Source organism: Enhydra lutris, unplaced genomic scaffold (assembly GCF_002288905.1).
Source record: "Enhydra lutris kenyoni isolate GAN:26980312 unplaced genomic scaffold, ASM228890v2 scaffoldscaffold26, whole genome shotgun sequence".
Taxonomy (NCBI): domain Eukaryota; kingdom Metazoa; phylum Chordata; class Mammalia; order Carnivora; family Mustelidae; genus Enhydra; species Enhydra lutris.
The window spans coordinates 10,500,776-10,527,637 of record NW_019154110.1 but is presented as its reverse complement, the minus strand read 5'-3'; the positions used below and the strand labels follow the sequence as shown (position 1 = coordinate 10,527,637).

Sequence of the window (26,862 nt, the reverse complement as noted above, 5' to 3'; positions counted from 1 at the left end):
ACTCCGTGGTGCTAAAATTACACTGACTCCTAGTTTTTTTCCAAGTAGATCAAGCATCATTTACATTAGAATCAAATACATTTTCTCTAGTGACATGGACTGATCACACCACAACCCTGTAAAAACCCAGACCCCAAAACTGTTTGGCAAGTGGGAAAACACACACCTGTACTTTCTCTGCTATCAGTCTGTCCAGCCAGCCAGTGTCTATTCTATTCAGCTGAAAGCTTTCAGTCTCCAACAATTTGATGAGGTATTCAACTGTAGTTCGAAAGTCGCCCCGAATAGATAGCTCCTTCAAAGCCACCACCATGTTTCTGGGAGAAGAACAGAAGCAGATCTGTTTCAGCCGCAAACATTTACATGTTTTTCAATCATTTTAAAGAATCGTTTCGATCCTTTGGAGTCTTAAGAGGGACAAACAAATGAGGGTGCACATGTAAGTGTGCTCATTCACATGCTTTCCAGACAAGGGAATCTGTAAGTCAGTAAATTTAGGAGTCCTGACTGCTATTAGCAGAAGAGCATCAGAAAATCACACATATCATTACGTAGAATATAGAACAAATTATGTGCAAACCACCCTCCGTTTTCACTTATTGGGTTTCCATCGTTTCTGGCTACCTAGGATTAGGATATAATTCTCCCCTCCTTACACCTTATTTTATTAAAGTATATTTTACATATAATAAAATACATTTAAATATACTGTTTGATACACTTTGACAAATGCTAATACTTTAATTAGGTTCCCAGACAGTGAGGCAACTGGTTGGGTAAAGCCTGACCCTGCATGTGAGAGTGTTTTTTAAGCTACATTTTAGACATCTGTGGAAGAAACTGCTCATTACTTTTTTTATTTCCCAATACAGCATAAAATGATCTAGTTTTAACAAAATTAGTTTTTTCCTGTATATTTCTGCCCAGTGTCTAACTTGCACGGGGTAGGTTCTTACTTCCACAAATATTTAATTAGGTACTTCGGAGACTCAAAACACATTATTAGACTCATAAGGGAAAGAGAATATAGATACAATAACCCTTTCAAAATATATGGCAGAATATCATAAATGCCAGTAGAGATATAAGCAAAGTGTTGGAGTAGGTTTAGGAAGAGAGAAAATCCCTCTCCCCATGGTTTCATGAAGAATGTGGAATCTGACATGGGATAAAAGTACAGGCGGGATTATGACTATGATGGGAATATCATTCCAATAGTCCAGGCATTCCCTCAGCCTAGAAAATTATTGTTTCTCACCTCCCTCCCCTTCTCCACACCCTCTTGGCCTGGCTTATTCCTATATGCTACTCAGCCGCCAGTCTAGAGGTCACCTCCTTCAGGGAAACCTTCCCTGACCCTCTCTCAGCTGAGTCAGCTGACTCAGCTGTATGTTCCTGTAACACACCGATGTAATCCCACTATCATAAGCAACATTTGCTACATTGAGTTTTGTCACTTATTGCCCGTCTTCCTGTGGACTATAACACTCCATTAAGACAGAGATTTTAACCTGGATCCTCATTATATTGCCATCACCAACAGATATTAAAAAAATATCTGATGAATGTAGTGAATAAAAGAATGGACAAAGGAAATGGCAAGAACAAAGAGAAAGAGGGACAAAAACATGGGTTATGTTCAGGGAACATTATGACTGAAGCAGAAGATATGAGGACAGGAACCAGTGGCAAAGCCACTTATCGAACAAATATTGACTGAGTACGTACTATGTTCAGGGGAATCAATAGCAACAAAGCATGCATGGTCCTGTTCTCATGGTATCTGGATTACCATCTATGGGAAATAATGCTGAAAATGAGCAGTGAGGCTATTCTGGAGAATAAGAATATGAGCACCAAGCTGAAGAATATAGATCTAATGTTATTCAGAGAGGAGAAACAAACTGAGGTGAGAATGAACTTCTCGCATGTTGTCAAGAAGCAAGCTTATTATAGAGACCATGTATGTCTTAAAGGTTTTATTTACTTATTCATCTGAGAGAGAGCACATGTGAGTGTGTTCAAGGGTGTGAGTGTGCGGAAGAGGGAACAAAGTGTGGGAGGGGGATCTCAAGCAGACTCCCCGCCCAGCACAGGGCGTGACATGGGGCTCGATCCCAGGACCCTGACATCATGACCTGGGCTGAAACCAAGAGTCGACTGAGCCACCTAGGCACCATTGAGACCATATTTTTAATGTGCTGAAAGTTAACCCAGTTAGCTTTACACTGTAGAGGAATGTACAGATCAGGTCAGAAGGTAAGGAGCAAGGCTTCTGAACCAGATTAGAGGACATGGCCTGTAGAAAATACTTAGCAGTCTCCTTCATTAGGTCTGGACACCTAAATATCATCAGAGGCCTCTCTGGGAATGGGAATGAGTAAGGCTGAATGGGTGGGGGCTGGATGAACAAGAGAGTTCATGTTTCCTCTAAAAGCAGCAGCCATACAAACAGCCTCAGTTAACTTCTGCCAAGTGGAATATAAAACCACTGTTGTCATTATCATCCCATTTTTAAGAGAAGGCAGAAATCCATATATCTATTTCAATCTCCCAACTTCTAAATACTGGCAATTTTTTGAAAATTAACACTCTGCAAGCCAATCAAAACACATCTGTGGCTGTGACTAGTCGGCAAGCCACCAACTTGTAAGCTCTAGTGTAAGCTTTCTTCACTTTGGCAAAGCGGGATATGGCTGCGAAAGAAAAGGGCAGCTTTATAGCAGATGGTTTTACTGGTAGTGTTACTTTAATCCTGAAAAACTTTACTTCCAGTTTTGAATAAATGGGAAGAACAGAAGAGAGCAAAACAGAGAAAAATTAAGAGTTCCCTACTTCTAAATAAGTTATTAAAAAACCAATATTATTGGGGCGCCTGGGTGGTTCAGTCGTTGGGCATCTGCCTTTGGCTCAGGTTGTGATCCCAGGTCCTGGGGTCCTGCATCGGGCTCCCTGCTCTGTGGGAAGCCTGCTTCTCCCTCTCCCACTCCCCCTGCTTGTGTTCCCTCTCTCGCTGTGTCTGTCAAATAAATAAAAATCTTAAAAAACAAAAACAAAAAAACCCTCAACATTCTTAATAAATACTCTTGATTACACAGTCCGTGTGTTCAGTTTAAAGGTCAAAGAAATGGTTATAAATGCATGGTATAAGAAAACAGACAACGATGGGGTGCCTGGGTGGCTCAATCAGCTAAGCGTCTGCCTTTGGCTCAGGTCATGATCCCAGGGTCCTGGGACTGAGTCTCACGTTGTGCTACTTGTTCAGTGGGGAGCCTGCTTCTCCCTCTGCCTGCCACTCCCCCTGCATGTGCTCGCTCTATCTCTCTTTTTCTCTGACAAATAAATAAATAAAATCTTAAAAAAAAAAAAGAATATAGAAAAAAATAGTAAGTACTAGTTCAATTTTTGATAGATATTCTAAAATATCTGAAGTGTAAATTATCTCCTAGAGCCTTACTTTTCAGGAAAGCAAAATTGATTTTAATATTTTATGTTTAATTAATAAATAAAATTAATATTCAATATTTACATTTAATAGATGTTTATTATATTTATGTTTAATATATTTATATTTAATGTATTTCTATTTTATATTTAATATATTTATGTTTAATATATATTAGTAACACTATAGACAAGTTACATGTGTACAAGCTGTGTGTACAGTTCATAGTACACTGAGGACTCTTATGTAAACAATGTGGAGAGTTCCCTTATTCGTTTTCATGTAACAAGCAGTTTAACTTTATTATTTTAAATTAACACTGTAGGCTGCTTCAAATCTTCCCACCTAACCATAAACCCACTTCATCTTACCTAGGATAAGGTTTGCCAGCTACATTTTATCTAGATGGCCAATTTTTCTCTAATTCTGAGAAGCTGTAGTTACCCACTCCCTTAGTGTGGAAAAAAAGATAAATCTAAAAACAAGCAAGCAGCAGTAGACACTGAAGAAAGGGGACTACACATCTGAGTCCTAAGTTTTGAAGAAATTTTGAGATTTAACTTTGTTTTCAGAAAAAAAAAAAAAGACTTTCAAAACCAGTACATTAATTTTTTCATCAAATTCATAACTCTAGTAATGTACGTGAAAGGGAAAAGGAATAAATTTTATCCAGAAACTAGACATAAGCCTTCTGTTCTTGAAAACATATATAGCTATGTTTCATAACTATTTTGCATTTTTAATGTATGTAATTTCAAAAGCAAATAAATGGTTTGGATCAGAAAAAAAAAAAGTTAAGCCTGTAGGGCATTTACAGCCATACCTTTATTTGGATGACAAATAACAGATCTTATCTATGATTTTATATGGTGCCAAGCTCTTGGTCAAGAATCTACCTCCCCCCCCAAAACAATATTGTTTCTATGGAAAAATGTGATTTCTTTAAAGCAATCAATTATACAAATTTATCAGAAATATGTGAAATCCTTGAAAAAACTCAGAATGGAAAACCATCAAATTACACAACCATGTTGTGTAATTGAACACAACATGAATGCAGGGACAACTGAAGATGTGTTTCTTCCAAAACATTGTCCGTATCAGTACTTCTGTAGCAGAAGCTCACACCTTCACTGAAGATTAACACAATTTTTTTTAAAAAATGCAATCAAAGGTTCTTATACTCACGAAATCGCTTCCTCTCTGTTTTCTCCCCAGGAGAAGCAGTGACCAAACTGAGAATCAGCAAATTCATGAAGGCCCCCTGCGGCAGCAACACTGAAATAACCCCAAACGTTCTTATTGCTACGGAAATTCAGTTCCTGAACTGTTCCTGAGCTGGGCTTAAAACCCTGTTAGAGAATGAAGAACAGGAGAAACCATAATATATTTCTAAGGAAGAGAGCATTTATATATTCATTATTTAGGCTCTGTGTTAATCACAGAGGGAAGCAGAAATGATGCACAAAAATCAGAAAGGCTCGAGAGCCAGCATTCAGGGCTACAGATCCAATGAAGACTTTGTAATGACAGAAGTTGGATGAAATGGTCAATAGAGCAGTGATCACTTATTTATCTGCTCGGATGAGACTTCTGTAAACTTCCCTCTCCAGAGGAAGTCCCAAGATTCTTACAGAAGCAGGTCTTCAGATACCAGATGGATATTAAAATTCACAAGGAAAAAAAAAAGTGTGAAACTTAAGTGATGGGTTACCTCATCTGGATTTTCACTGGTGATCCGAGCAGCAATAACATGGCCCCTTGGACAAGGAACGTGAGCAGAATTTTCAAAATCAATGGGAGCATCGCCCCAGGGAGATACCCCATACATCATACGAATATCCTTGATTCTGTATAAAGGGATCCCCATAGCAATCTGAAAAGAAAAACATCACTCATTTTTTCAAGGGTATTTTCCTTAAAATGTGGAGGTTAACAGATTACCTACAAGATTTTTCATTTTAGTAGCCACCACCTAAAATGTTCTATTTCTGTTGCAGCCTGTATTCTACAACAATCAAGTAAGGAACCCTAAGTTGCCTGTGTGTCTGCTGACACCGCTCCTTTAAGGGAGCAGGACTAAAATACACAAGGGGAGAGTCAGCATACATGACTACCCAAGAAGTTCAGACAACTAAAAAGTCCTGCGTCATAATTATTTCATAATTATTCCCACAAACCACTGAGAAAGTATATAAATCTTTAGTACTTAATGGGAACCCAGAAGGAGCTCCCATTGTGGGCAGAAAACGTGTTCGATACAAATGATATCAAACCTCACTATTAGCCATTACTGCCTCCCATAACATTTGTTTCCTGGGCTGAACGGAGAAAACGAGATTGACAACACGCACTTTAAACAGTACAAAAATAAACAAGTGCTGCCAGAGTCTTGCCGGGAAAAACATCCACCACCACTCTGCTTCATTACAGAACACGAGTAAAAAAAGAAGAGGACAAAGTCATAAGGTTTTTTACAATTAAATTAATTGAATAAAGCAAATTATTTAAAAAATTTCTTTCTAAAATATGATAGTTTCTCCCAAACATGTCTGGCCTAAAAAACATTGATAGTACTAGATTTGTACCACATCAGGAAAACCAACCCACACATCACAACCCATACAGCACGAGATGAACACAAGATGAGACTCTGATAGGAGGTGCTTCTCTCTTAGCAGACACCGGTTAAACCCGTTTCTCAGGCATCTTGGACATTCAGAACTCCTTCAGGCAACTCGTTCAGCCAAGATCAGGGTGATTCACCTGGAGTTGTGCTGCGGGGAGGTTGACATCAGCCACCATCTCTGTACAAGGATGCTCCACCTGCAGCCGAGGGTTCAGCTCCAGAAAGTAGAAGCTTCCATCCTGGCTGTAGAGGTATTCCACAGTCCCAGCACTCACATAACCAACCATTTTGGCAAGTTTCACCGCACACTTGAAGAAGAAACGTAAGTCGACATAAGTATCTCAACCTTGACCAGCTGTCGGACCACTGTAGCCCCTCCCTCTCTCCCTGACTCAAATGTCCACCATTTTTAAGTGCCTCCAAAGGCTTTCAGCCACACAAGAGTAAATTTCACTCTCCCTGATTACTAAATAAGGCCCCTAAGACATGGATGGCAAACTCAATCCAGAGATGGGAAAACCATTTCTCAATTGGGATCACAAGCAACCTCACCCTCTCAGCTATAAGTGTATGCTGGCAAAAAAAAACCCCAAAAACCAAAAAACATACCACCATGGCAGACTATTCTGGGTGTCCTGGTTTTCAGTATTCCCGGTAATCGTCCTAGAAACATGGCTGTCCAGCTATAGACTAGACTTTGTAACCTCTCTTATAGCTAGTGACTCAGTTTTGACATATGTAATGTCAGCATTTGTGAGTAATATGCATAAGCCCTCAGTCAGGTTTGGAAAGGAAAATACTTTCCCTCTGTTCCTAGCTTCTCCCTTTCTGTGCTCTGGAACATAGTCACAACAGTTCAAGCCAGTTTCCACCATGCAGATGAAAACACACTAAGAATGACAGAACAAAACAGAAAGAACCTGAATTGCAAGATGGCTTCAGGAAGCAGAACTGTCCTACCAACCCCGGAGAGCTCACCTCACATTATGATGGGAAGGGAAAAGAAACTTCTACCTCATCTAGGCCATTTTATTTTTTAGATCTTTTATTAAACTGCTTAACATGTCTACTAATTAATACAGAAATTATAAAATAAAGGTAGGATGCTACTATTTAAAAAAATTAAAATATGGGATGTTAGCTTAGCAACAGAGTAGTGGGTAGCAAGGAACCAAAGTGGGTAGCTTGAATCAAATCAAGCAAAAATCAAAACAATTAAGTGTTTGATTCCAACAATAAGGTTGGGGCCTCATTGTTAGGCATAACAAAACATTCGGTCAACTGTTTTCCACAATAACTTGGACAGCAGACAACACACCAAATAAGCCCTAAGAAAAAGTTAGAAAAAGCCAGACTGTGAAAAAACCAACTGCTTTTGTACCCCAAAACCAGGTTAGATTCTCACCCTGAAGCAACCCAGTATCAAAGATCGACTAATAGAGGAAAACAATGTATCTAGAAATCTTGGGAGTGTGGTTACTCCTATCTGAAGCTGGCTGGAAGCAAATAATCCAGAAACTTAACTAAGTTTTGAAGGAACTGTATTTCTAAACATACCACAAACGTGGCCTTGAAAAGCCTGTGATTGATAATGGGAGTAATATTTGTGACTCCACTCTTGCACCAGCTCTGACAAAGAAGGCATAGTCTCCGAGGCCCAATCACAGAGAAAACTCAAGGAGGAAGAACTTCACAGGGAGCAAAGCCAGGTACTTCAGGGATGATGGGCAAGGGATTTACCGCCAGAGAGCAGAACCAGAGGCAGAGAAAGGGCTAACTGAAATCATCACAATTCCTGCCTAGAAGGATCTGCTAACTGCTATGGGCCAATGATTATTGTATATTTTTCATTCTTCTTTTTCCCAAATGGGAGTTATCCTGTTCATATTCCACCACTGTATATTGGGTAGATGCTGGAGGGAGGTGACCAGAGGTAGATAACTTGTATTTTAGGCCACTGGCCCATGAAAAGCCACATGAACATTTAATGCAGAGAACTGTACATGACCTAGAGATCTTGGACTCTGAGCTGACTGTAGTTAACTCTGGACTGATGAGACTTTGGGCTATCTTCTTTGGGGAAAGACTAAGAATGCTAGTGAGAAAGTAGAGTGAGAAAAGGGGTGTGAAAAGATAATGGGTAGCCGGAGGAGCAGAGTGAGGCAGATTATTAAATGCCCTCCAGTGATTTTTCTGTGTGTCATTCATCTAGTATTAGCATCTCCTCAATTTCAGCTGAGTATATGGCCACCTAGTTAGTGATTACAATTCCCAACATCCCTCACAGCTAGGTGTGATTGTGTAACTGAATTTTGCCCAAAAGGATATGAACAGAAGTAATGTGGGTAACTTCTCGATCACATTTTTACATGCTTGTCCTCCTAGTCCTTTGTCTCCTCCTCCCACAGGCTACAATATGAACCTCATCTTGTGAGAAAGCTTTAATCATGAAGATAATAACACCTTAGGGCAAGGGTTGGCAAACACTTTCATTAAAGAACCAGATAGTAATTATTTTCAGCTTTGTGGTCTATGGAGTTTCTGCCACAACCACGCAAACTCTGTCATTGCAGCAACAAAGCAGCCAGTTCAGACATAAATCAATTAGCATGGCTGTGATGAAGTAACTTTTTATTTACAAAGAAAGTTGGCAGGTTGGATTTGGCTAAGAAGCTGTAGTTTGCTGACCCCATTCCTAGTGAATGGCAGAGCAATAAACCCTGGTATCAATTCATCTCATAATGATGGTGAGAATGAGAAAGAGAATTTATACCTTGTTTAAGTCACTGAATTTTGGAGGCCTCTTTTTTTTTATAACAGTTAAAGAATGATTCTTAATAAATTCACACAGTGTAGGAATTAAACTTCCAACACAGATGACCATATATTTAGCTTGTTTGAAATTCATGAGAAAAGAGATAGAAAATATATTTCCAGTAAGATGACTCAGTCACTATTCCAGAAAAGATCATGTTCAGACCCAAAACTACAACTGTTTCCAAGGGATCCTGCAAGACTGCTAAGAGATTCTTTTCTACACAAAAATACAGAATATATAAACTTTAGAGATTTGTAGACGACCTTTCAAGAGATAATGGATTTGAATAAATACACCTGAAGATTCAAAGATAATCAACTAGAAAATGGAATTACCCACTTATCATGAGCTTGTTGGAAAAAAAAAAAATCAGGGGTGCCTGGGTGGCTCAGTCAGTTAAGCATCTACTCTTGGTTTCAGCTCAGGGCATGATCTCAGGGTCTTGAGATTGAGCCCCATGTGGGGTTCCATGCTCAGTGCTGAGTCTGCCAGACTCTCTTCCTCTAGGGGTGCCTGGGTGGCTTAGGTAATGATCTCAGAATCCTGGGATGGAGCCCTGCAAAGAGCCTGCTTCTCCCTCTGCCCCTTCCCTTGCTCGTGCCTTCTCTCTCTCTCCCAAGTAAATATATAAAATCTGGGCAAAAAAAAAAGATTCTCCCCTTCTGTCTGTTCCCCCACTTGAGCATGTGCTCTCTCTCTAAAAAAAAAAAAATATATATATAAATATATATATATATATATATAACAGTAAGATTTAAAAATCCCAAAATTTCTTTTCTTTACCTCTACTCAAAATAGTACACTAGGGACACCTGAGTGGCTCAGTCAGTTAAGTGTCTTGCTTCGCCTCAGGTCATGATCCTAAGGTCCTGGGATCAAGTCCCACATTAGACTCCTTGCTCAGTGAGAAGCCTGCTTCTCTGCCTGCCACTCCTCCTGCTTGTATTCGCTTTCTCTCTCTCTTTGACAAATAAATAAATAAGATCATTAAAAAAAAAAAGTACACTAAATTTTTTTCAAAACCGTGAAATGACTGAGAGCCTGAAATGTTTAGAGGGAGAACAGTAGAATCATTTGTCCTTTAGGAAAAGGATATAATCTTATCAATTATCTAGAACCACTGTTTGAAATTTCACTATTTGCAGACTGGTATATGAACTGAATGAGCAGTAGTCCTGTGTAAGAAAAAAAAAAAAAAAAAGAAGACAACTTTTCATATACACACCTGTTCCATATGTTCAAATACTGCTGGAGTAGCGATAGCAGCAGGTGCTTCCTCAATAATCTTCTGATGCCTGCGCTGTACAGAGCAGTCACGGCCAAAGAGAGAGATAGCATTGCCATACTGATCTGCTAGGATTTGTACCTCCAGATGACGAGACTGTTTGGCTAGTCTCATCACAAATATAGGAGACCCAGGGACTTCAGCTTGAACCTACATTAGGAAAGGAAATAAAACAAATTCTTAAGTGGTAAGCATTTTTTTTCGATCCTGATAAGCTGCTTCAATTTCAACAGGCAGATGCCTAGAAGTGTCAGGGACCACGTGAATTAGTAGGAGTACAGCAATGAATAAAACATAGTTCATGCCCTCATCTATCTTTAAGATCCTACATTCTTTGTTATGTAACCAGCACTACTTGGTGACTAGGAAACACAGGAACACCTGATGTGTTACAAAAGTGAAAAAAACAAAATAGTTTGAAAAGACACACACACAAATCCCACAGAAGGGTAAAATCCTGCCATCAACTGTAGACAGCTAAATGAATGCCCTGCTCCAGACGAGGTGCTTTCTTGGTTCGCATTACATCACAGACAGTGTTGTGCTCAAAGGACTTGCATATTCAGCGCTGGGGCACACTGCCACCGGAGATCGAGTTCTACCCTGGCAGGTGTTTTCTTGTAGCACTTTTAAAGATCATCCAATGTTTTCTGGCTCCCACTGCTTCTACTGAGACGTCATGCTATCGATCATATTGTTATTCCTTTGCAAGTAATCTTTTTATAGCTGCTTTAAGATCTTCTCTCTTTTTTTTTTTACGGGGGTGGTGAGGTAGCAGAGTTACTCCGGTTATCTTAGATGTGGTTTTCTCTGTATTTGTCCTGTGGGGCTCACAATATATTTTTTTAAAATCTGTGCTTGGTATCTTTCCTAAGTTCAAGATAATTCTTAGCCATTAGCTCTACAAATACGGTTTCTGCTCCATGATATCATCAAATATTGCTTCTGTTCCATCCTCTCTCTCCTCTTGAGATTCAAAGCCCATGATGTTAGATTGTTTCACTGTATCCCGTATGTCTTTTATGCTATTTTGCTATGTAGCAAGTCTCCCCAAGACTCAGGGGACATCATTGCTGAGGACATCAATCATTTTATTTGCTCATGATACTGTCCTCATCTGGACAGTTCTTCTGGACTTGCCTGGGGTCACTCGTATGCATATCATCACCTGGTAGTTCAAGTGGGGTTGAATGGTCTCACTCAAATGTCTGGTGACTTGCGCTGTCGGTGGGGAGGTCCAGGGAGCCTTGACTGGAACAGCTAATCTCTATAGCATGTGGACTCTCATCCTCCAGTGGGCTAGATCAGGCTTCTTCAATGCAGCATTCCAAGAGGGTGAGGGCAGAAGCTGCAAGACTTCACAAGCTCTAGGCTATAGAATGTACACTACACCACTTTTGGCACATTCTAATGGTTTAAGCAAGCCACAGGGCCAGCTAAGACTCAAGGGGTGGGAAAAGAGATGCCACCTCTTGATGAGAGGAAAGGCAATCACATTGTAAAAGGATATACATACAAGGATGGGAGGAGTTATTGCGGCCATCTCTGCAAACAATCTACTATGGTCCACCCTCTGGCCACAATAATTCATGTACCTCCCACATGCAAAATAGACTCACCCCCTCCCAAGACCCCCAAAGTCATCCAATCATGGCATCAGGCTTGACGTCCATTTTCTCATGAATCATGTCCAGATGCGAATGAGACTCCTTGGGAGCAGCTCCTCAGGGGCAGTTTCTCTTGATCCAACGATCTGGGAACTAAAAAGACAAGTTATCTGCCCCAACACCCCCAATATTTAATGATGAGATGGGGAAAGGATAACTGTCAAGATATTCTTGTTCAAAGAAGAGAAGATGGGAAGTACACAGCAGTCACTGTTCCATAGTGACTCTGAAATCTACATGGGTACAGCCTGGGTTCTCTGACTCTAGGGACAGGGAAATTTTGTTAGGGTCCTTGTTCTGCAACTTGGGAGTGATCTCCCTAATCCATGGCTCTCCTCTGCTTTTAGCTCTGCCCTCTTCCCAGCCCTGTTCTCTGACAAATCTTTTTATTAGAAATGACTGGTATTTACAGCTGAATAGCTTTCTCAGTCTGCTTCCTGTTTATGGAAGTTGAAGACACAGAGCCTCTATGAAGTTTGAACTACCCTTTCAGACCCTTTGGTATAATCATCAATACAAGTTTCTTGAAAATGTTGTGGGTTTCCTACGAATCACACTGAGGGATTTACTCCTTGCCCCAAAAGATCTGTAACTTTTCTACACAGATATCTCTATACTTTGGGCATATCAGGCTGCTGTGGAATAACACCTTTAAGATTCTCTGAAGCTCTTTCCTGTTAACTGAGAGGGTAATCTACCCAGTAGTGTATTGAATATTTCTGAGACCTTAAAGGATGTCACAGGTATTCTTGACTTGGCCTTTACCCTGAGGTCATTTTTTGAGATTCTTTAGCCAGGTGGAGACTGGGAATGAGAAAAAGCTCTATTTTCAAACTCAACAAGCTTGAAATACCTTCATTAGCTCATCTCTCTCATATAGTTCCTTAGCATAAGTAACCAGAAGGATTTAACAGATGCTTTCAACACTCTGTCTAGAGATTTCCTTAACTAGGTCCATGAGTTCATTAAATACATTATCTTCCAAGTTACCTCAGGCAATTGTTCCATCATTACAGAACACGTGTTAACTTTTTTGTCAGACTCTACTAACAATTCCCTCACTGCCTATCCAGCCTCCACTAACAGTTTATTCACCATTCCATTCCTCCGGGCGTCAGTAACTATCTCATTTTTTCAGCCTCCACCTATGAGCTAGTCTTAAAGTCAATGTCACTTTATTTATTTATTTTTTTTTGTTATGGCAGCATCACACCTTTGGGGTATCAATTTCTGTGGCAGTTACCCAGTGATGCCTAACAAACCACCAAAAATTTAATAACCTAGGACACTGACCATTTTATTTTGTTTGCTCACAGCAATATGAGCAGGGCACAGAGTCAGGTAGCTCTGCTGATCCTGGCCAAGAGCTGCTCATGCAGCTGCGGTCATCTGGCAATTTGACTGGGGTTGGATGGTCTAACAGGGTCTCACTTGCATGTCTCAAATACAGTGCTGTCAGTATCTAGGTCTAGGAAGTCTTAGCTGGGACTACTCATCTATATATCATGTGGCCTCTCTTTCTCCAAAAGGCTAGAGTGGTTTCTTCACTTGTCAGTCTGAGGCTCAATTCAAGAGGGCAAGGGCAGAAAAATACAAGACCACTTGAGGTTTAGACGTCAGAACTTATATACCATTTCTGCTACATTCTTTTGGTTAAAACAGGTCACAAGGCTAGTCAAAATTCAAAGAGTGGGAGAGTCTTTCTTGATGGGAGGAAAGGCAAAAATCACAGGGATTTGTATAGAGAGATGGGAGGAGTTATCATGATCATCTTTGCAAATAATCTCTTACATGCTCTCTTCTGTATTTTTCATCCTTTTGTCTCTTCATGCTTTGGTCTGAATTTTCTTCTGAGCTATCTTCCAGTCACTAATTCTCTCTTCAACTGCATCTAATACTCTATTAAACTCTTCTACTGACTTATTTTTAGTTATTGTATTTTCAGTTCTAGAATTTGTTTCTTCTTTAGTTTCCAGTTTTCCAACCAAATTCTTGTCTTTAATTTCCTTGGATACATTAAGTATAGTTAACTTCAAAATCCTTGTCTGAAAGATCCATTATATAAACTCTCTGCAGGTCTGTTTAAAACTGACTTCTATTTCTCTTGATTTTCAGTCATGTAATTTGATATGCCTGCTTACTCTGAAACAGCTATTTGATGACAGCATTTGAAAGATAAAAAAAAAAAAATTTGAGGTTCTGGATGTTATTAAATGTGCTTCTTTCTGGTGGATAGTGACACCAGTAATCCTAGAACCCCTTGCTTGAATCAAAGTTTGAGTATCTTGAAGCTGAGATTTAGTCCCTCTGAAGGCTGGTCTATTTCCAGTTTATTTTTACTCCTCAGGTATAGTGTCTTTAAGATCCCAACCTAAAATCTGGGAGGTTTTTACAGGGAACCTTCCTTAGCAAACTCTAAAGGCTAAGTTTTGTCCTTTAAGTCTTTGTCTATTGAAAACTCCAATCAGCTTTTTAACTGCTTCTTCTCAAACTAGAAGATATCTCTAGGAGAAAATGGCCTCAAATGCCACCTCCTGTTTCCTTCTTCTCTTATACTTTAGCCCCATAAATCTTCACTGTCTTACAAAGTCTCTAATGCCTAGAAATAGACTTTTAAAAAAATTTTCGTCCAGCTATTCTAGTTTGTTCTCAATGGGAGGATTGGTTTGTTATTTAGTTAATCATTATTTGAACTTGAGGACTTTCACATAAAACTTCCTAATCTTAGTGTTCTAGATTCTTCAACTATTTGATTCCACAGTAATAAGTACTTTTAAAATATCTAAAGGAATTATACTTTTTAAAAAAATTAACGTGTTTTTTCTTTCACTTCTAAGAGCGAAAGACCTTTTCTTTAGACCCCACGAGGCATTGATCTACCTATGAAATTAGGTAAACTACAAAAGGAATATAAAGAAAAAGAAGGGTAATATTTGAATTCTGACATTCAAAATAGGACAGTGCAACAAAATAACACCTATCAGTTTGCTGTTGAATGGTTTTTAGAAAAAGAAAAAGGGCAAATAGAAGGTGGCTAGAGACACTAGTAAAAGGTAGTACAAAGTAAAAAATGCTGGGAAAAAAATAAAACCAGTGGGAAGCTAAGAGAGTGAAAAACCAGAATGTGTCCCAATTTTCCTTTTTCTGATTCCTCTTTTTCTGGTAGGAGAAAAAAAGTGAGTCAAGTATGTGAGGGTAGCTGTAGGGCAGTAAAGAAGAGACTTTTGTCTCTAAATTATCTCTCTAAGACTCTGAAACAGATCATTTTTTTGGCCTTCACAAGTAACTTCTAGTCTGGCCACACCACTTGGCTGCAAATCAGAGGGTTAGACAGAGATTTGAGGTTTTTTCCTAGCCCTCCTCAGTTATAGGATGTGGACCTGCCATAGGGCACCTGCATGTGGTGGCCATGCAGCACAGACAAGGATGTAGACTATGGAGCTGGCCAGGTAGATGGGACACATAGCAAAAACTCCAGAGCCTGCAGCCAATTTGAACTAAAGTGAGGTAAAGTCAATCAGAGAGCCTGAGTCTGGCCAAGCCAAGAGCATCCAGATCAGGAGTTAACCACATACTTTATTTACAGTGCCAGCAATAGGGGGACACAAAAATGTAGAAAGGCATTTTGACTCTTCCTTATCACTATGAGGTCCTATGAACCACTACACTATACAGGGAAGAGCTATCTGAGAAACTGAGCACTTCTACAGAAGAGTGAATGACTATTATTTGAGTTCCCTTATTGAAAAAACATTACATTGAACTGGACATTGCTAATAAGCAGATAGGAGCTAGAGAGAAAGACTAGAGTACTTACAGACAAAATTAAAAATTAAATATTTTCTGGACATCCAAATTATATAATGACTTATTATTATCTTTTATTTTATTGAGGTATAATTGACATACAACATTAGTTTTTGGTGTACAACATAGCACTTTGTATATATAGTGTGAGTTATATCATGTATCTCTGATATACCTGTAAATTCAAACAAACAAAAACAACTTGTATTCTACCTGTCTGAAGAGGTTGGGAAAGTCATCTGCATTGTTGACTTTTCTGATTCCTTTCCCACCTCCTCCTTCTGAGGCTTTGATCATTACTGGATATCCAACTTCCTCTGCTGCCTTCAAGAAAAAGAGAAAAATGTAAGAGTATTATTAACAGTGAAGGAGAAAACTGGCACCTTCTCCCTTTAAGAATGCTGTCACTGGGGGACATTTGGGTGACCTACTCTTGATTTCAACTCAGGTCATACTCTTGAGCCCCATGTTGGGCTCTGTGCTCAGCACGGCATCTGCTTAGGATTCTCTCTCTCCCTTTCCCTCTGCCCCTTTTCCTGCTTGCATTCTCCCTTTCTCTCTCTCTGGATAAAAATAAATAAAATCTTAAAAAAAAGAAAATGCTGTCATTAGTAGGTCCAAAAGTAGTAAAATAGAAAAGTCCTAAAGACATAGGCCAAAAAAAAAAAGGCAACATAGGTGAAAAAAAAAGTCATAACAGTATTTGTAGTATTAGGTTGAACCAAAATAAAGTGCTTTTTTTGTAGGTTAAAAAAAAAAGAACTGGGACACCTGGGTGGCTCAGTTGGTTGGACGACTGCCTTCGGCTCAGGTCATGATCCTGGGAGTCCTGGGATCGAGTCCTGCATCGGGCTCCCAGCTCCATGGGGAGTCTGCTTCTCTCTCTGACCTTCTCCTCACTCATGCTCTCTCTCACTGTCTCTCTCTCAAATAAATAAATAAAATCTTTAAAAAAAAAAAAAAAAAGAACTGTTGAATACTGGCATTTTCATATGGTTCAACTTAAGACAATCCTGTATACATTAAAAAAAAAATTTAAAAATTAAAAAAACAAAACAAAACTACATGTTTATGGGGCACCTGAGTGGCTCAGTCAGTTAAGCACCGAACTCTTGATTTTGGCTCAGGTCATGATCTCACGGTCATAGGATCGAACCCTCATGTCAGGCTGCGTGCTGAGCATGGACTCTGCTTGTCCCTCTCCTTCTGCTCCTCCCCCTGCTTGCACTGTCTCTCTCTCTCAAGTAAATGAATACATAAAATCTTTTTTAAAGCTTATATATCTTTTTTAAAGTTTATATATGATTATGCATGCATTCAAACACCCACATATCAGGGTATTGAAAGAAAAAGTCTAGAAATACACCAGTGGTAATTTATAAAAGGAAGATGGGTAGACATACTTCCACTTTTTACTGTATTTATTTCTATATTACTGGAATTTCTTATAGTATATAGGTGTTCATATATTTCCTCTAATTTTTATTTTTAAAAAAGGTGTAAGAAGTTCACTTAATAAAATGCTGACAGCTTCGGACAACACATAAGATTTAAAAAATCAGAACTCTCATGTATTCGCAAGTTATTTTCTCACTCAACTTTTTATAAAAGATAAACATAACAAGATACTAAAATATTTTAAAAATTAGGAAAACTAATTTTCAACACATACTCATGTGGTTTTTGCATTCATGACATTTAATAATGATCAGGTAACAATCCTAAAACTTTCTAAAAATTATTATGTATCTGTTAAGGAGGGAGGTAGTTAAATCAAAATATGTCCATCTATTAGAATACTATCAATTATTAAAAGGGATGAGGTGGCTTTTACATGTAACAATACAGAAGATGTCTAGATTGTATTGTTACGGCAAAAGTAGAGTGGGGAAAAGTTAACCAAAATTTAGAATAACTAAGTCATTCCTTTGTCGAAACATCTCAGTGATTTAGTTTCCATTATAACAATAACTAAACATGTGCCAACAGAAAGAAGGGTAATTTCAAATGTTGAATTAGTTGATTATGCACAGTTCCATCTCTTCTAAAATTCTCTAAGCTCTAATCACTTCTAAGCTTATAAACAGAGTTAGCCTGATGAAATAGTGTTATAAAAGCAAGTTATCACTGAGTGATAAGTACCAAAAAATCAGCCACAAGTGTGGAAAAGACTTTAAAAAAAAATAGGGTAGTCCATAGGATGTCAGTAAGAAGGTAGGTCTTTTAAAAAGATATGAAGGCTCTAGGCACAAGTCATCCATTTAGAATACCTTTTTTTAAAGATTTTATTTATTTATTTGAGAGAAAGAGTGAGAGACAGTGAATGAGAAAGAGAGAGTGAGAAAGAGCACGAGCAGGTGGAGAGGCCGAGGGAGAGGCAGGCTCCCCGCTGAGCAGGGAGCCTGATGCGGGACTCAGTCTTAAGACCCTGGGATCATGACCTGAGCTGAAGGCAAAAACACAACCAACTGAGCCACCCAGGTGCCCCTATTTAGGATATTTTAGAAGAATTTTAATATCATAAGGAAAATGCTTATACCTAATAAAAATAGGAAAAGAAACTAGGATTACTAAGCAATATATATATAGATACACATATATATATATACATATGGAGAAACTAATTTTATACTTATAATAATTATAAATATGGGAAACTATTAATAAAGATGATCATTTTATGATAACAAACAATGAATCAAAAAAGCCTGAAAGAAGATGCATGAATGTGTTATGAATATGTATCTATCTCTGGATGGTGGGTTTATGGGTGTTTTATCATCATTTCTTTTCTAGCCTTCCAAATTTTCTTTTTTCTTTCTTTTTTTTTTTTTAAAGATTTTATTTATTTATTTGACAGACAGAGATCACAGGCAGGCAGAGAGGCAGGCAGAGAGAGGAGGAAGCAGGCTCCCTGCTGAGCAGAGAGCCCGATGTGGGGCTCAATCCCAGGACCCTGGGATCATGACCCGAGCCGAAGGCAGAGGCTTTAACCCGCTGAGCCACCCAGGCGCCCCTAGCCTTCCAAATTTTCTACCAGAAATTTTTACGTTTAAAATTATGACCAGGAAAAAAAGGAATTTTAATTGATGAGCAAAATAGCTAGTTCCTTACAAAGGGCTTCTACTCTTTGGCAAATTATAGCAAATAGAGTATAGCATTTGCAATTCAATTAGAAATATTAGTTATTCTTATTAAGGAGATAACAAGAGGCTTAACTTGAAATGCAAACAAAAGAGCAAAATTAGTTGAGCATTCAGTGTTCCTCTTGAATTTATAACAAAGTCAAACACGAGTAGTGTGTTTTTCTAAAATAGCCTCTTTCATCATCTACTTGGAAGCGTGCATAACTGACACTTCCAACTATTTAAAAAGTTAAAGGGGAACAAACGGGAGAGAACGATAAAAGAAAGAACTGGCGATGTTGGAGAAAGGATCTCCTTTTGCATGGGTTCCTGTTGCTACAAGGATGGACAGAAATTAGACACTTCCAGCCTCTCTTGGCTCCCTCCCTCACCCCTCCCCAAGGGAAAAAGTGAATTGTGTGATTGCTCAGTTAGGAAGGAGGAACTGAGCATGCACAGCTCAGCCTCTTCCCCTTTGGGATCAGCCCACTGCACAGAACATATGCTCTCTGTCAGCTCTCAGTGATACAAAGAAGCTGGATGGTAAAAGCTCTGTTCCTGCAGAGGAAAGTATGGGGTTACTCAGCACCTCCAGTACCCAGTGAATGAGCAGGTAGAACTCAGATGTTCAGTTTACACATCTGATTGTTGCTACATACTGAAGCCATTTTCAGCAACCTATTTGTAATAAAGCTGACATTTCTCTGTCTGCCTGGCTTCTTGGTTCTGAATTTAAGCAGGGGAAAATGTGAATTGTCTGTTACTCCTTCCCCTACCCCCACCCCCACATACACACACTAACAGGTGGTAGAGGGCAGAGTTGATACTCCCTTAAAGCTGAGTTAGCCACCTAAGAAATGTTCTGTCCAACGGGGAGCAGTTTGCTTCAAAACAAATTTAAATTATTTTTGTTAAATCTATGTCACTTCCTACTCTATAAACTATTATCTCATGTTCTTACAATCCCAATGCCATCACAGGTGTATATCATGAACCAGGGTTCAAATTGCTTTGTTTGTGACTCTAACTGCTCAGTTGAAAGACATCACTCCCTAGAGTTTGTAACCTACCTTCAGCCCATCATCCACATCCTTCACATAACCTTTTTCATATAATTCCTGGGGAACATTTAAGATACGTTTTGAAAAATCATTTTCATGCCAGTCCACACGAAGACCTGTAACAGATAACAGTGACTTGAAAGCGCTGTAAAAGCTTCTGATCTTGTCAATTTTCTGCTATTCCTTCTTTCAAATGGCTCTCATATTTTTCCAAAATTGAGGGTATATGTGAGAAAGAGGGATGCCATAAAAGCCTCATCAGTCCCTGGGGTTAACGGCACTTAGCTCTGCAGGACCTGGCAACTCAGGTTCTGACCCTAGAAGAAGCCAAGAGAACTAACAGGGAGCAAACTTGTAAAAATGCAAGGACCTACAAGATGAAAAAAAAAAAAAAAACCCATGTCAGACTTTTCACAGCGACTCTGCAGGCAAAATACCTTCGATTTGTGTGTTCAGGCCTGCTCCAGGGCCAGAGGTCTGGGAAATAATTCAATCTTTATGAGCCCTTGGAAATGGAAATGGCGGTTTTATTGGCCTCAGCAGAGTCATGATTCCATGCTCCCTGAATGTCCCTGTACTCAGCCACAAGGGGAATGCTACAGCCTCTCCATTCAAACAAGAACAAATTCAAACGTTTATTTTAAACTGTTTGACCCAGCAGTTCTGGAGAGGATATTGCAATCCCCCTGGAGAGCCAGAGTAACAAGAGTTCAAATCTGTTCAGCCTCAAGACAATGGTCATTCCCATTTGAAAGAGCTTTTAGAGTATGTCTGCTCCCTTTGCTAGAGTACTAAAAAAATGCAAGTTCATACTGCTGTCAGCTATAATGATTCACATGGCACTCTTTAAGGGATTAGTCAACTATAAATCATTTCAAGAAAAATTTTATTCTTCTGTATGCCTGGAAGAAAGGTTTACTATTGTCCTCATTTTCTGCATCAAGGGCAAAGGAGAAGTTGAATGGTATTAAACAGGCAAAGCAAATCACCAATAGATAGTGGGCTGGCATTAAGAAAACATTGGCAGGCAAACATTTGAATAAGCTGGTTTTAGGTTTTTCTTAGTGATCCAGGTCACCCCTCAGACAGGTTCAAAGGCCTAATTCTGCCTAAGTCCACCTCTGAAGAAGATTCTAACCTACCCAGAGCAAATCCCAATCTACAGAACCATGTGAGTTTTCCTAGAGTTTCTCTAAATTCCAATTAAGTCCCCAGATCACTTAAATCACAGCTTAGCATCTATGCATCTGGTATAAAATTTATATTCCTAAAACATCATAAAATCACAGGTGTATTAATTAAGCTAGGAAATACAAGATACCAGAAATCAACCTTGATTCTATTTCTTATCACATATCAGAATACATTTTCTTTTTTTTTTAATTTAAATTCAATTAGCCAACATATAGTACACATCATTAGTTTCACATGCAGTGTACAGTAATTTATCAGTTGCATATAACTGCCAGTACTCATCACATCATGTGCCCTCCTTTATGCCCATCACCCAATACACTTTAAATAAAGACTTAAGCCGCAGTCCCAAACATCATACTGAGTTTTTCTGTACTTCAAAATACAAACAAGAAATAGTTTCTTACCACTGCCACTCCAGGGAAGAGTCGGGATACCTGCAGTTTGAGCCACTATGGAAGATGCAATCTTATCCCCCAAAGCCCACATGGCCTGGCTTGGAGGACCTAAAAACAAGAAAAGAACCGTGACTGCAATATTCTGGCTTCATCTCTGTCACACAGATTTTGTCTTCTATATGATTATTTTTGTATTTGTCTTATCTCCCCTACATTACATATTATGAAGATCATGATCTTGATTGGGGGATTACTATGTTATGACTTATCTTTGTACCCTTTATAGAACCTAATGTAGTGAGCTCTTAAGCAGAGTTCAGTATGTACACTGAATTAAATTCCTGACAAATCTGACTTTATCATTGTTCATGATCCAACTTCACCAGGTTATCAAGGTCTCTTTTTTTTTTTTTTTTTTTAACCAATCCTAAAATAAGGACTAAAAAGTTTGGGGTTCAAGTCTGAAATATGCCCTCCTTGGTCTTAGGGGAACCCAAAAGGAAGATTTATCTTTTTTTTTTTTTTAAGGATTTTATTTATTTATTTTGACAGCAAGGGAGAGATCACAAGTAGGCAGAGAGGCGGGCAGAGAGGGGGAAGCAAGCTCCCCACTGAGCAGGGAGCCCAATGTGGGGGCTCGATCCCAGGTCCCTGAGATCATGACCTGAGCCAAAGGCAGACACTTAACGCACTAGCCACCCAGGCACCCCAGGAAGATTTACCTTTAATAGGGTTTACAATACATAATCATCATTGTGGAAGATCTCTGAGATAAAGAGAGAAACCCTTTGAGCCATATACTCTTGATTTCTCTCTCTGCTATATAGCACAGCAAAAAAATCGGAAGAAAAAGCTCTCACTTACAAGAATGTTACCTATACACTCAAATGTGAAGGTGCTGATTCATATTTAAGGACACAGTGCTAGAGTATCCTAATACTCAATTATCTCTGCTACATAAAAGAGGCCCTTTCTCCACATATTTTCTTAAAATTAAGGGCAAAGTTTAAAAGGCCAGTGTTTTGGAAATCAGAGCCTTTTCCATATATCATGGAAAAGAACCTGGGGACAGAAAAGACAATCAAAATGAAGAAAGGTAAGTAGGATGTAAGAAATAAGGAAGAGGAAAAAAAAAAAGAAAAAGAAATGAAGAGGGTTACTCTGAGAGTTGTTAACTGACGAAAAATAAGAGCCCAGTGCATGTTAAACAGAAGAAAAGCAGAACATGGAGTGGAACATGGGCAAAACTGACAGAACCAGAAAGACAGGAAGAGTATGTCAGAAAGGCTTACCCATGAAGGCGATGCCATTTTTCAAAAGGAGTTCTGGGAGCTTGGGATTCTCAGAAGCATGACCCCAGCCAGCCCACACTGCCTATAAGGGAAGATAATACGATTTGTTCTTAAAATTCACACTAAAAAAACCATGATAAACTGTGTTACTCTCTACAAGACTCGCCCTACTCCATGAGGTACAATAGCTCCACAAGATCCTAACACTTAATTCAGCTTCTATGCTTGATTCTTGGCAAACTTTTTAGAGAATAAAAATAAGCAGTCCATTATGGCACAACCTCTAAAGAGGTCAAAATAAGCTGAAGTTGATATTAAGATTCAGCTAGTCTTGCTGCTCTTTAGGAAACTCAATTCATAGCCTTTCCAGTAGACTCTATAGAGCCCTTTCTAGAAATATTGGTTTTCTTTCACAGATTCAATTACTTTGTCCACCCAACTCCACATTTATATCCAGTGGTTATACTGCCATATAAATCTCTAGTTTTTTTCTCTCTGGGCTTTAGGACATTTACCCTAAATTTCCTAACACAATATAACAGGGAAGAAATAATCTGCTTCTATACCACCATATTCTGAGCTAAGAATATTCCACTGGAAACAGGAGCTTTTACTTACTTGAGATAGTTTGAAGGTGAAATGGATAACATAAATAATCTCTGAAAGACACTTACAAAACTTCTGTCTGTATTATGTTTATTTTACTTTTGACTCATTCATTTTTTCCACCTCTCTTTTCCCGATCTGTTATATCCCACATAAAAAAAAGCTTTTATCAAACTTTCAACAAAGATGTTTTATATAAAATTTCAAAGTTCTTCTCTGGATAGCCTCTTGCATTTAACAGTCAGATGGCTAAACTTGGTTTGAAAGGACACGCTGGCATCTCTTACTTGTACTGGAATCCTTTTGGCAATATCAAGAATTAATTCCACATTTGCATAGTTGTTGTTGTTTGGTCCTCCTGGCACCGGTACATAGTGATCTGCCATCTTAATATATTCTGAAAATGCAAGCAAATTAACAGACACACGATTTATTTTCAGAAATATAACAAAAGAGCAAAACTTTGTAAAGGACAGATACCATCACAGGTAACAACGGGACAAACTGCATTAACAGGGTTAAGTCCCAGGACCACTTAGTTAGAGGTTCTGACTTTATGAAGTCACGGGCACTAACATGTGCTAATCTCTTATTCAGGAAGCTCTTGTACTAAAACAGCTGTTCTCAAACATTTCATTATGTAACCTTTGAGAAGGGTCTTTAAGATCTCTGTATCAAGGATGACATGTCACTTAGAGACCCCTGTACAATTATTCTATTCTGATAAAAAGTTTCAGTCCCGACACCATTTCTAACTTGCACTATTCTCCAAGAAAGCCCTTTTTCTGGTGTAGAGCCCAGACGAACTGGGAAAAGAGGGTAGAGCCTGAAGAAAGGTTTGTAGACTGGATGAACAGGAAAGGTCAGTTACAGGCAACTAGCGAGCTCTGGAAGAGAGTTGATCTGGAATGCTGGAGATGGCAGCTATTTGAAAGACACTGTTAAAAGATAACTTCTTTCCCTCCCTGCATTTTTTTTTTTTTGCTACGTATTCCCTGACATCTCTTTCTTCCTACTCTGGCAGCAAATGTAGTAGACCACTACAGCGCGCAGTAACTATACTAAGCAGTTTACATATATTATGTAATATTCAAAAATCCTAAAAGTGATAGGTATTATTGTCACCTAGTTTACAGGAAATTGGCTTGGAGCAGTCAAAGAACTTGGCTCAAGGTCCATCTCTACCATATTTATGTTTCTTCTATCTTGTTATTAATTTTTAAAGGTTTCATGTCCTTCTATAAAAAAAAATTCCAAATATACGAAGGCCTGAAGTTTGTTCAAAAGAAACAGGTTTTTTGTTCTCTTTGACAATAAAAGGGAAAGCATTTGAACCATTAACAAAAATTAGGTAATATATCAGGATGTAATAATACTATTTTTTAACAGCTGAAATCACTTATTGTCCCACCACTCAGAGATAATAAGCTTATGCTTTGATGTACTAGAAACCATAAACTGTTAATCAATCTAACAATATATTGTGGGTATCTTCCCATACGTGACAGAGAGATACTAATACATATTTAATATTTTAGATATATTTAATATACACTTGATATTTCAATGGATATCTACCATTCCATAATGTCACAAAAGATCATAATTCATTTAACTACTAACTTATTGTTGAACATATGGGTCATTCATGATTTGGAAAATATTAAAATAATGCAATGATGAATATCCCCATACTACTGTCCAATTATACCCACAGGATACATTCCTAGAAGTACAACTACTAAGTCAAACAGTATCCACATTTTCAAAGATTGAACCACATTAGATTCTCATTAGCAACATGGGTGACAAGTTATCTGTACTCTAACCTATATTAGATGTTATCACTCACTCATTTATTTATTTATTTGAGAGAAAGTGAGCAAGAGAGAGCAAAGCGGGCAGAGGGAGAGGGGGAGGGAGAAGCAGCCTCCCCATTGAGCAGGAACCCTAACATGGGGTTCCATCCCAGGACCTTAGGATCATGACCTGAGCCCAAGGCAGACACTTAACAGACTGAACCACCCAAGTGCCCCTTATCACTCTTTAAAATTTTACTAGTCTTATAAACTAAAAAATCCCAATCGACCATTGTTTTGCTTTACATTTCTTTGATTACCATTAGTATCAAATTTTTCCTTGTATATTTATTGTTCCTTTTTCATTCTTTTATCAACTACCTAATTCATGTTCTTGGTTCATTTTCTACTGAAGGGTGTCATTTTCTCTATTATAGGTAGACACTCTTTGCTGCAAAGTGTTTTTCCAGATTACGATTTAACTTTTTATTTGCTAAATAAAAATTTTTATATAGTCAAATCCATCCAACTTTTCTACTGTGGTTTAGCCTTTTCTGAAGTTCCATAGCCGTGGGTACAGAAAAGAAAGTTACATTAATTGCTGACCTACATCATGTAGTACATACATGCTCATGAATGTACTATGGTCACCAACCAGCAACAGTTCAGAGTTCTACACCAATCAGTTTTCTACTATCACTACTGCAGACATGAAATTCCTTTTCATGCCCTGGTAAGTAGAAGAAAGCATTTTATCTTATCCACACAGCTTGGACTTCTCCATTGTCTCTTGGTTCCCAGTTGCCGTAATTACCACCAGAGATGCTATTCTAGAGAATAGTCACAAATGAACAAAACTCACCTCAAAAGAGAACACTTGGTTTTTTACCAGAGATTGCACTAATCATCCATATCTCCAACTTTCCCCAAAATGAGCACAACATAAAAAATATGCAACTGGGTTGATTATTACCACCCTCACTATCAAGCATGCCTCCTCCCCCCAACTCCAGGTCTCAGACGATGAAGTCCTCTCCTCATGTGAAGAACCAACTCTTCCATCTAAGGCTCCTTCTTCATAATCTTTTAAATTACAAAAGTAATGTGTCTTTTACACTGGATTCCTATGATGGCTGCACAATGGTACAAATTTACTAAAACTCATAGAAATGTGAACGTTTTATGGCATATAAATTATATTCAGTAAAGGTACTAAAATAATTAACATAATAGAAAGGTTAGAAAAAAGGAAATATTATCCAAAATATTAATTCCTTAATTCATAACACTAGTATTATAATCCTTTCCAGAGTTCTAATTTTCAAATAATTTTTAAAGAAATTGTAAAATTGTAGAAAATCTTTGTAAAAAAGTTGAAAAAAGCAGAAAGAGAAATAAAAACACCCCAAAATACCACCCTGAAAGACAACTAGTATTACTGTTGGTATATGCCATTATCCCTTTTCCTGACTATATGCAATGTATTTTTTCCCTATTATTGTATCACCCTGTAGCTAACTTTTTTCTTTGCAATAGTGATGGACAGACACACTGTCTGTTCCCATGATCCCAGTTCAGTTTCCAGATCTTTATATCTTAAGGAATCCCCCTTTCCTTGGGTGTGACCAGGATCTATGAGTTGTTTCTAGCCAAGAGAATATGGCAAGGACAATAAGAAAGTACCTGATCTTACTAGAAGACTTTGCCTTGCTGGCTTTGAGGTAGCAGGCAGTCAT

At 38.5% G+C, this 26,862-nt stretch overlaps 1 protein-coding gene across 6 annotated transcripts in view; it reads right to left on the bottom strand.

Annotated features, from left to right (window-relative positions):
* The window catches only part of LOC111151230 (acetyl-CoA carboxylase alpha), a 288,595-nt gene that overhangs the window by 158,931 nt on the left and 102,802 nt on the right, over positions 1-26,862 (bottom strand). For all 6 annotated transcript variants that reach the window (XM_022509033.1, XM_022509036.1, XM_022509035.1 and 3 more), the window contains 10 exons: positions 23,615-23,724; positions 22,722-22,803; positions 21,439-21,537; positions 19,847-19,953; positions 15,865-15,975; positions 10,118-10,327; positions 6,212-6,382; positions 5,160-5,321; positions 4,634-4,797; positions 167-317 (listed from right to left, as the gene is read on the bottom strand). In XM_022509033.1, the coding sequence (XP_022364741.1) occupies positions 167-317; positions 4,634-4,797; positions 5,160-5,321; positions 6,212-6,382; positions 10,118-10,327; positions 15,865-15,975; positions 19,847-19,953; positions 21,439-21,537; positions 22,722-22,803; positions 23,615-23,724 (1,367 nt within the window). The remainder of the gene's footprint in view (positions 1-166; positions 318-4,633; positions 4,798-5,159; positions 5,322-6,211; positions 6,383-10,117; positions 10,328-15,864; positions 15,976-19,846; positions 19,954-21,438; positions 21,538-22,721; positions 22,804-23,614; positions 23,725-26,862) is intronic.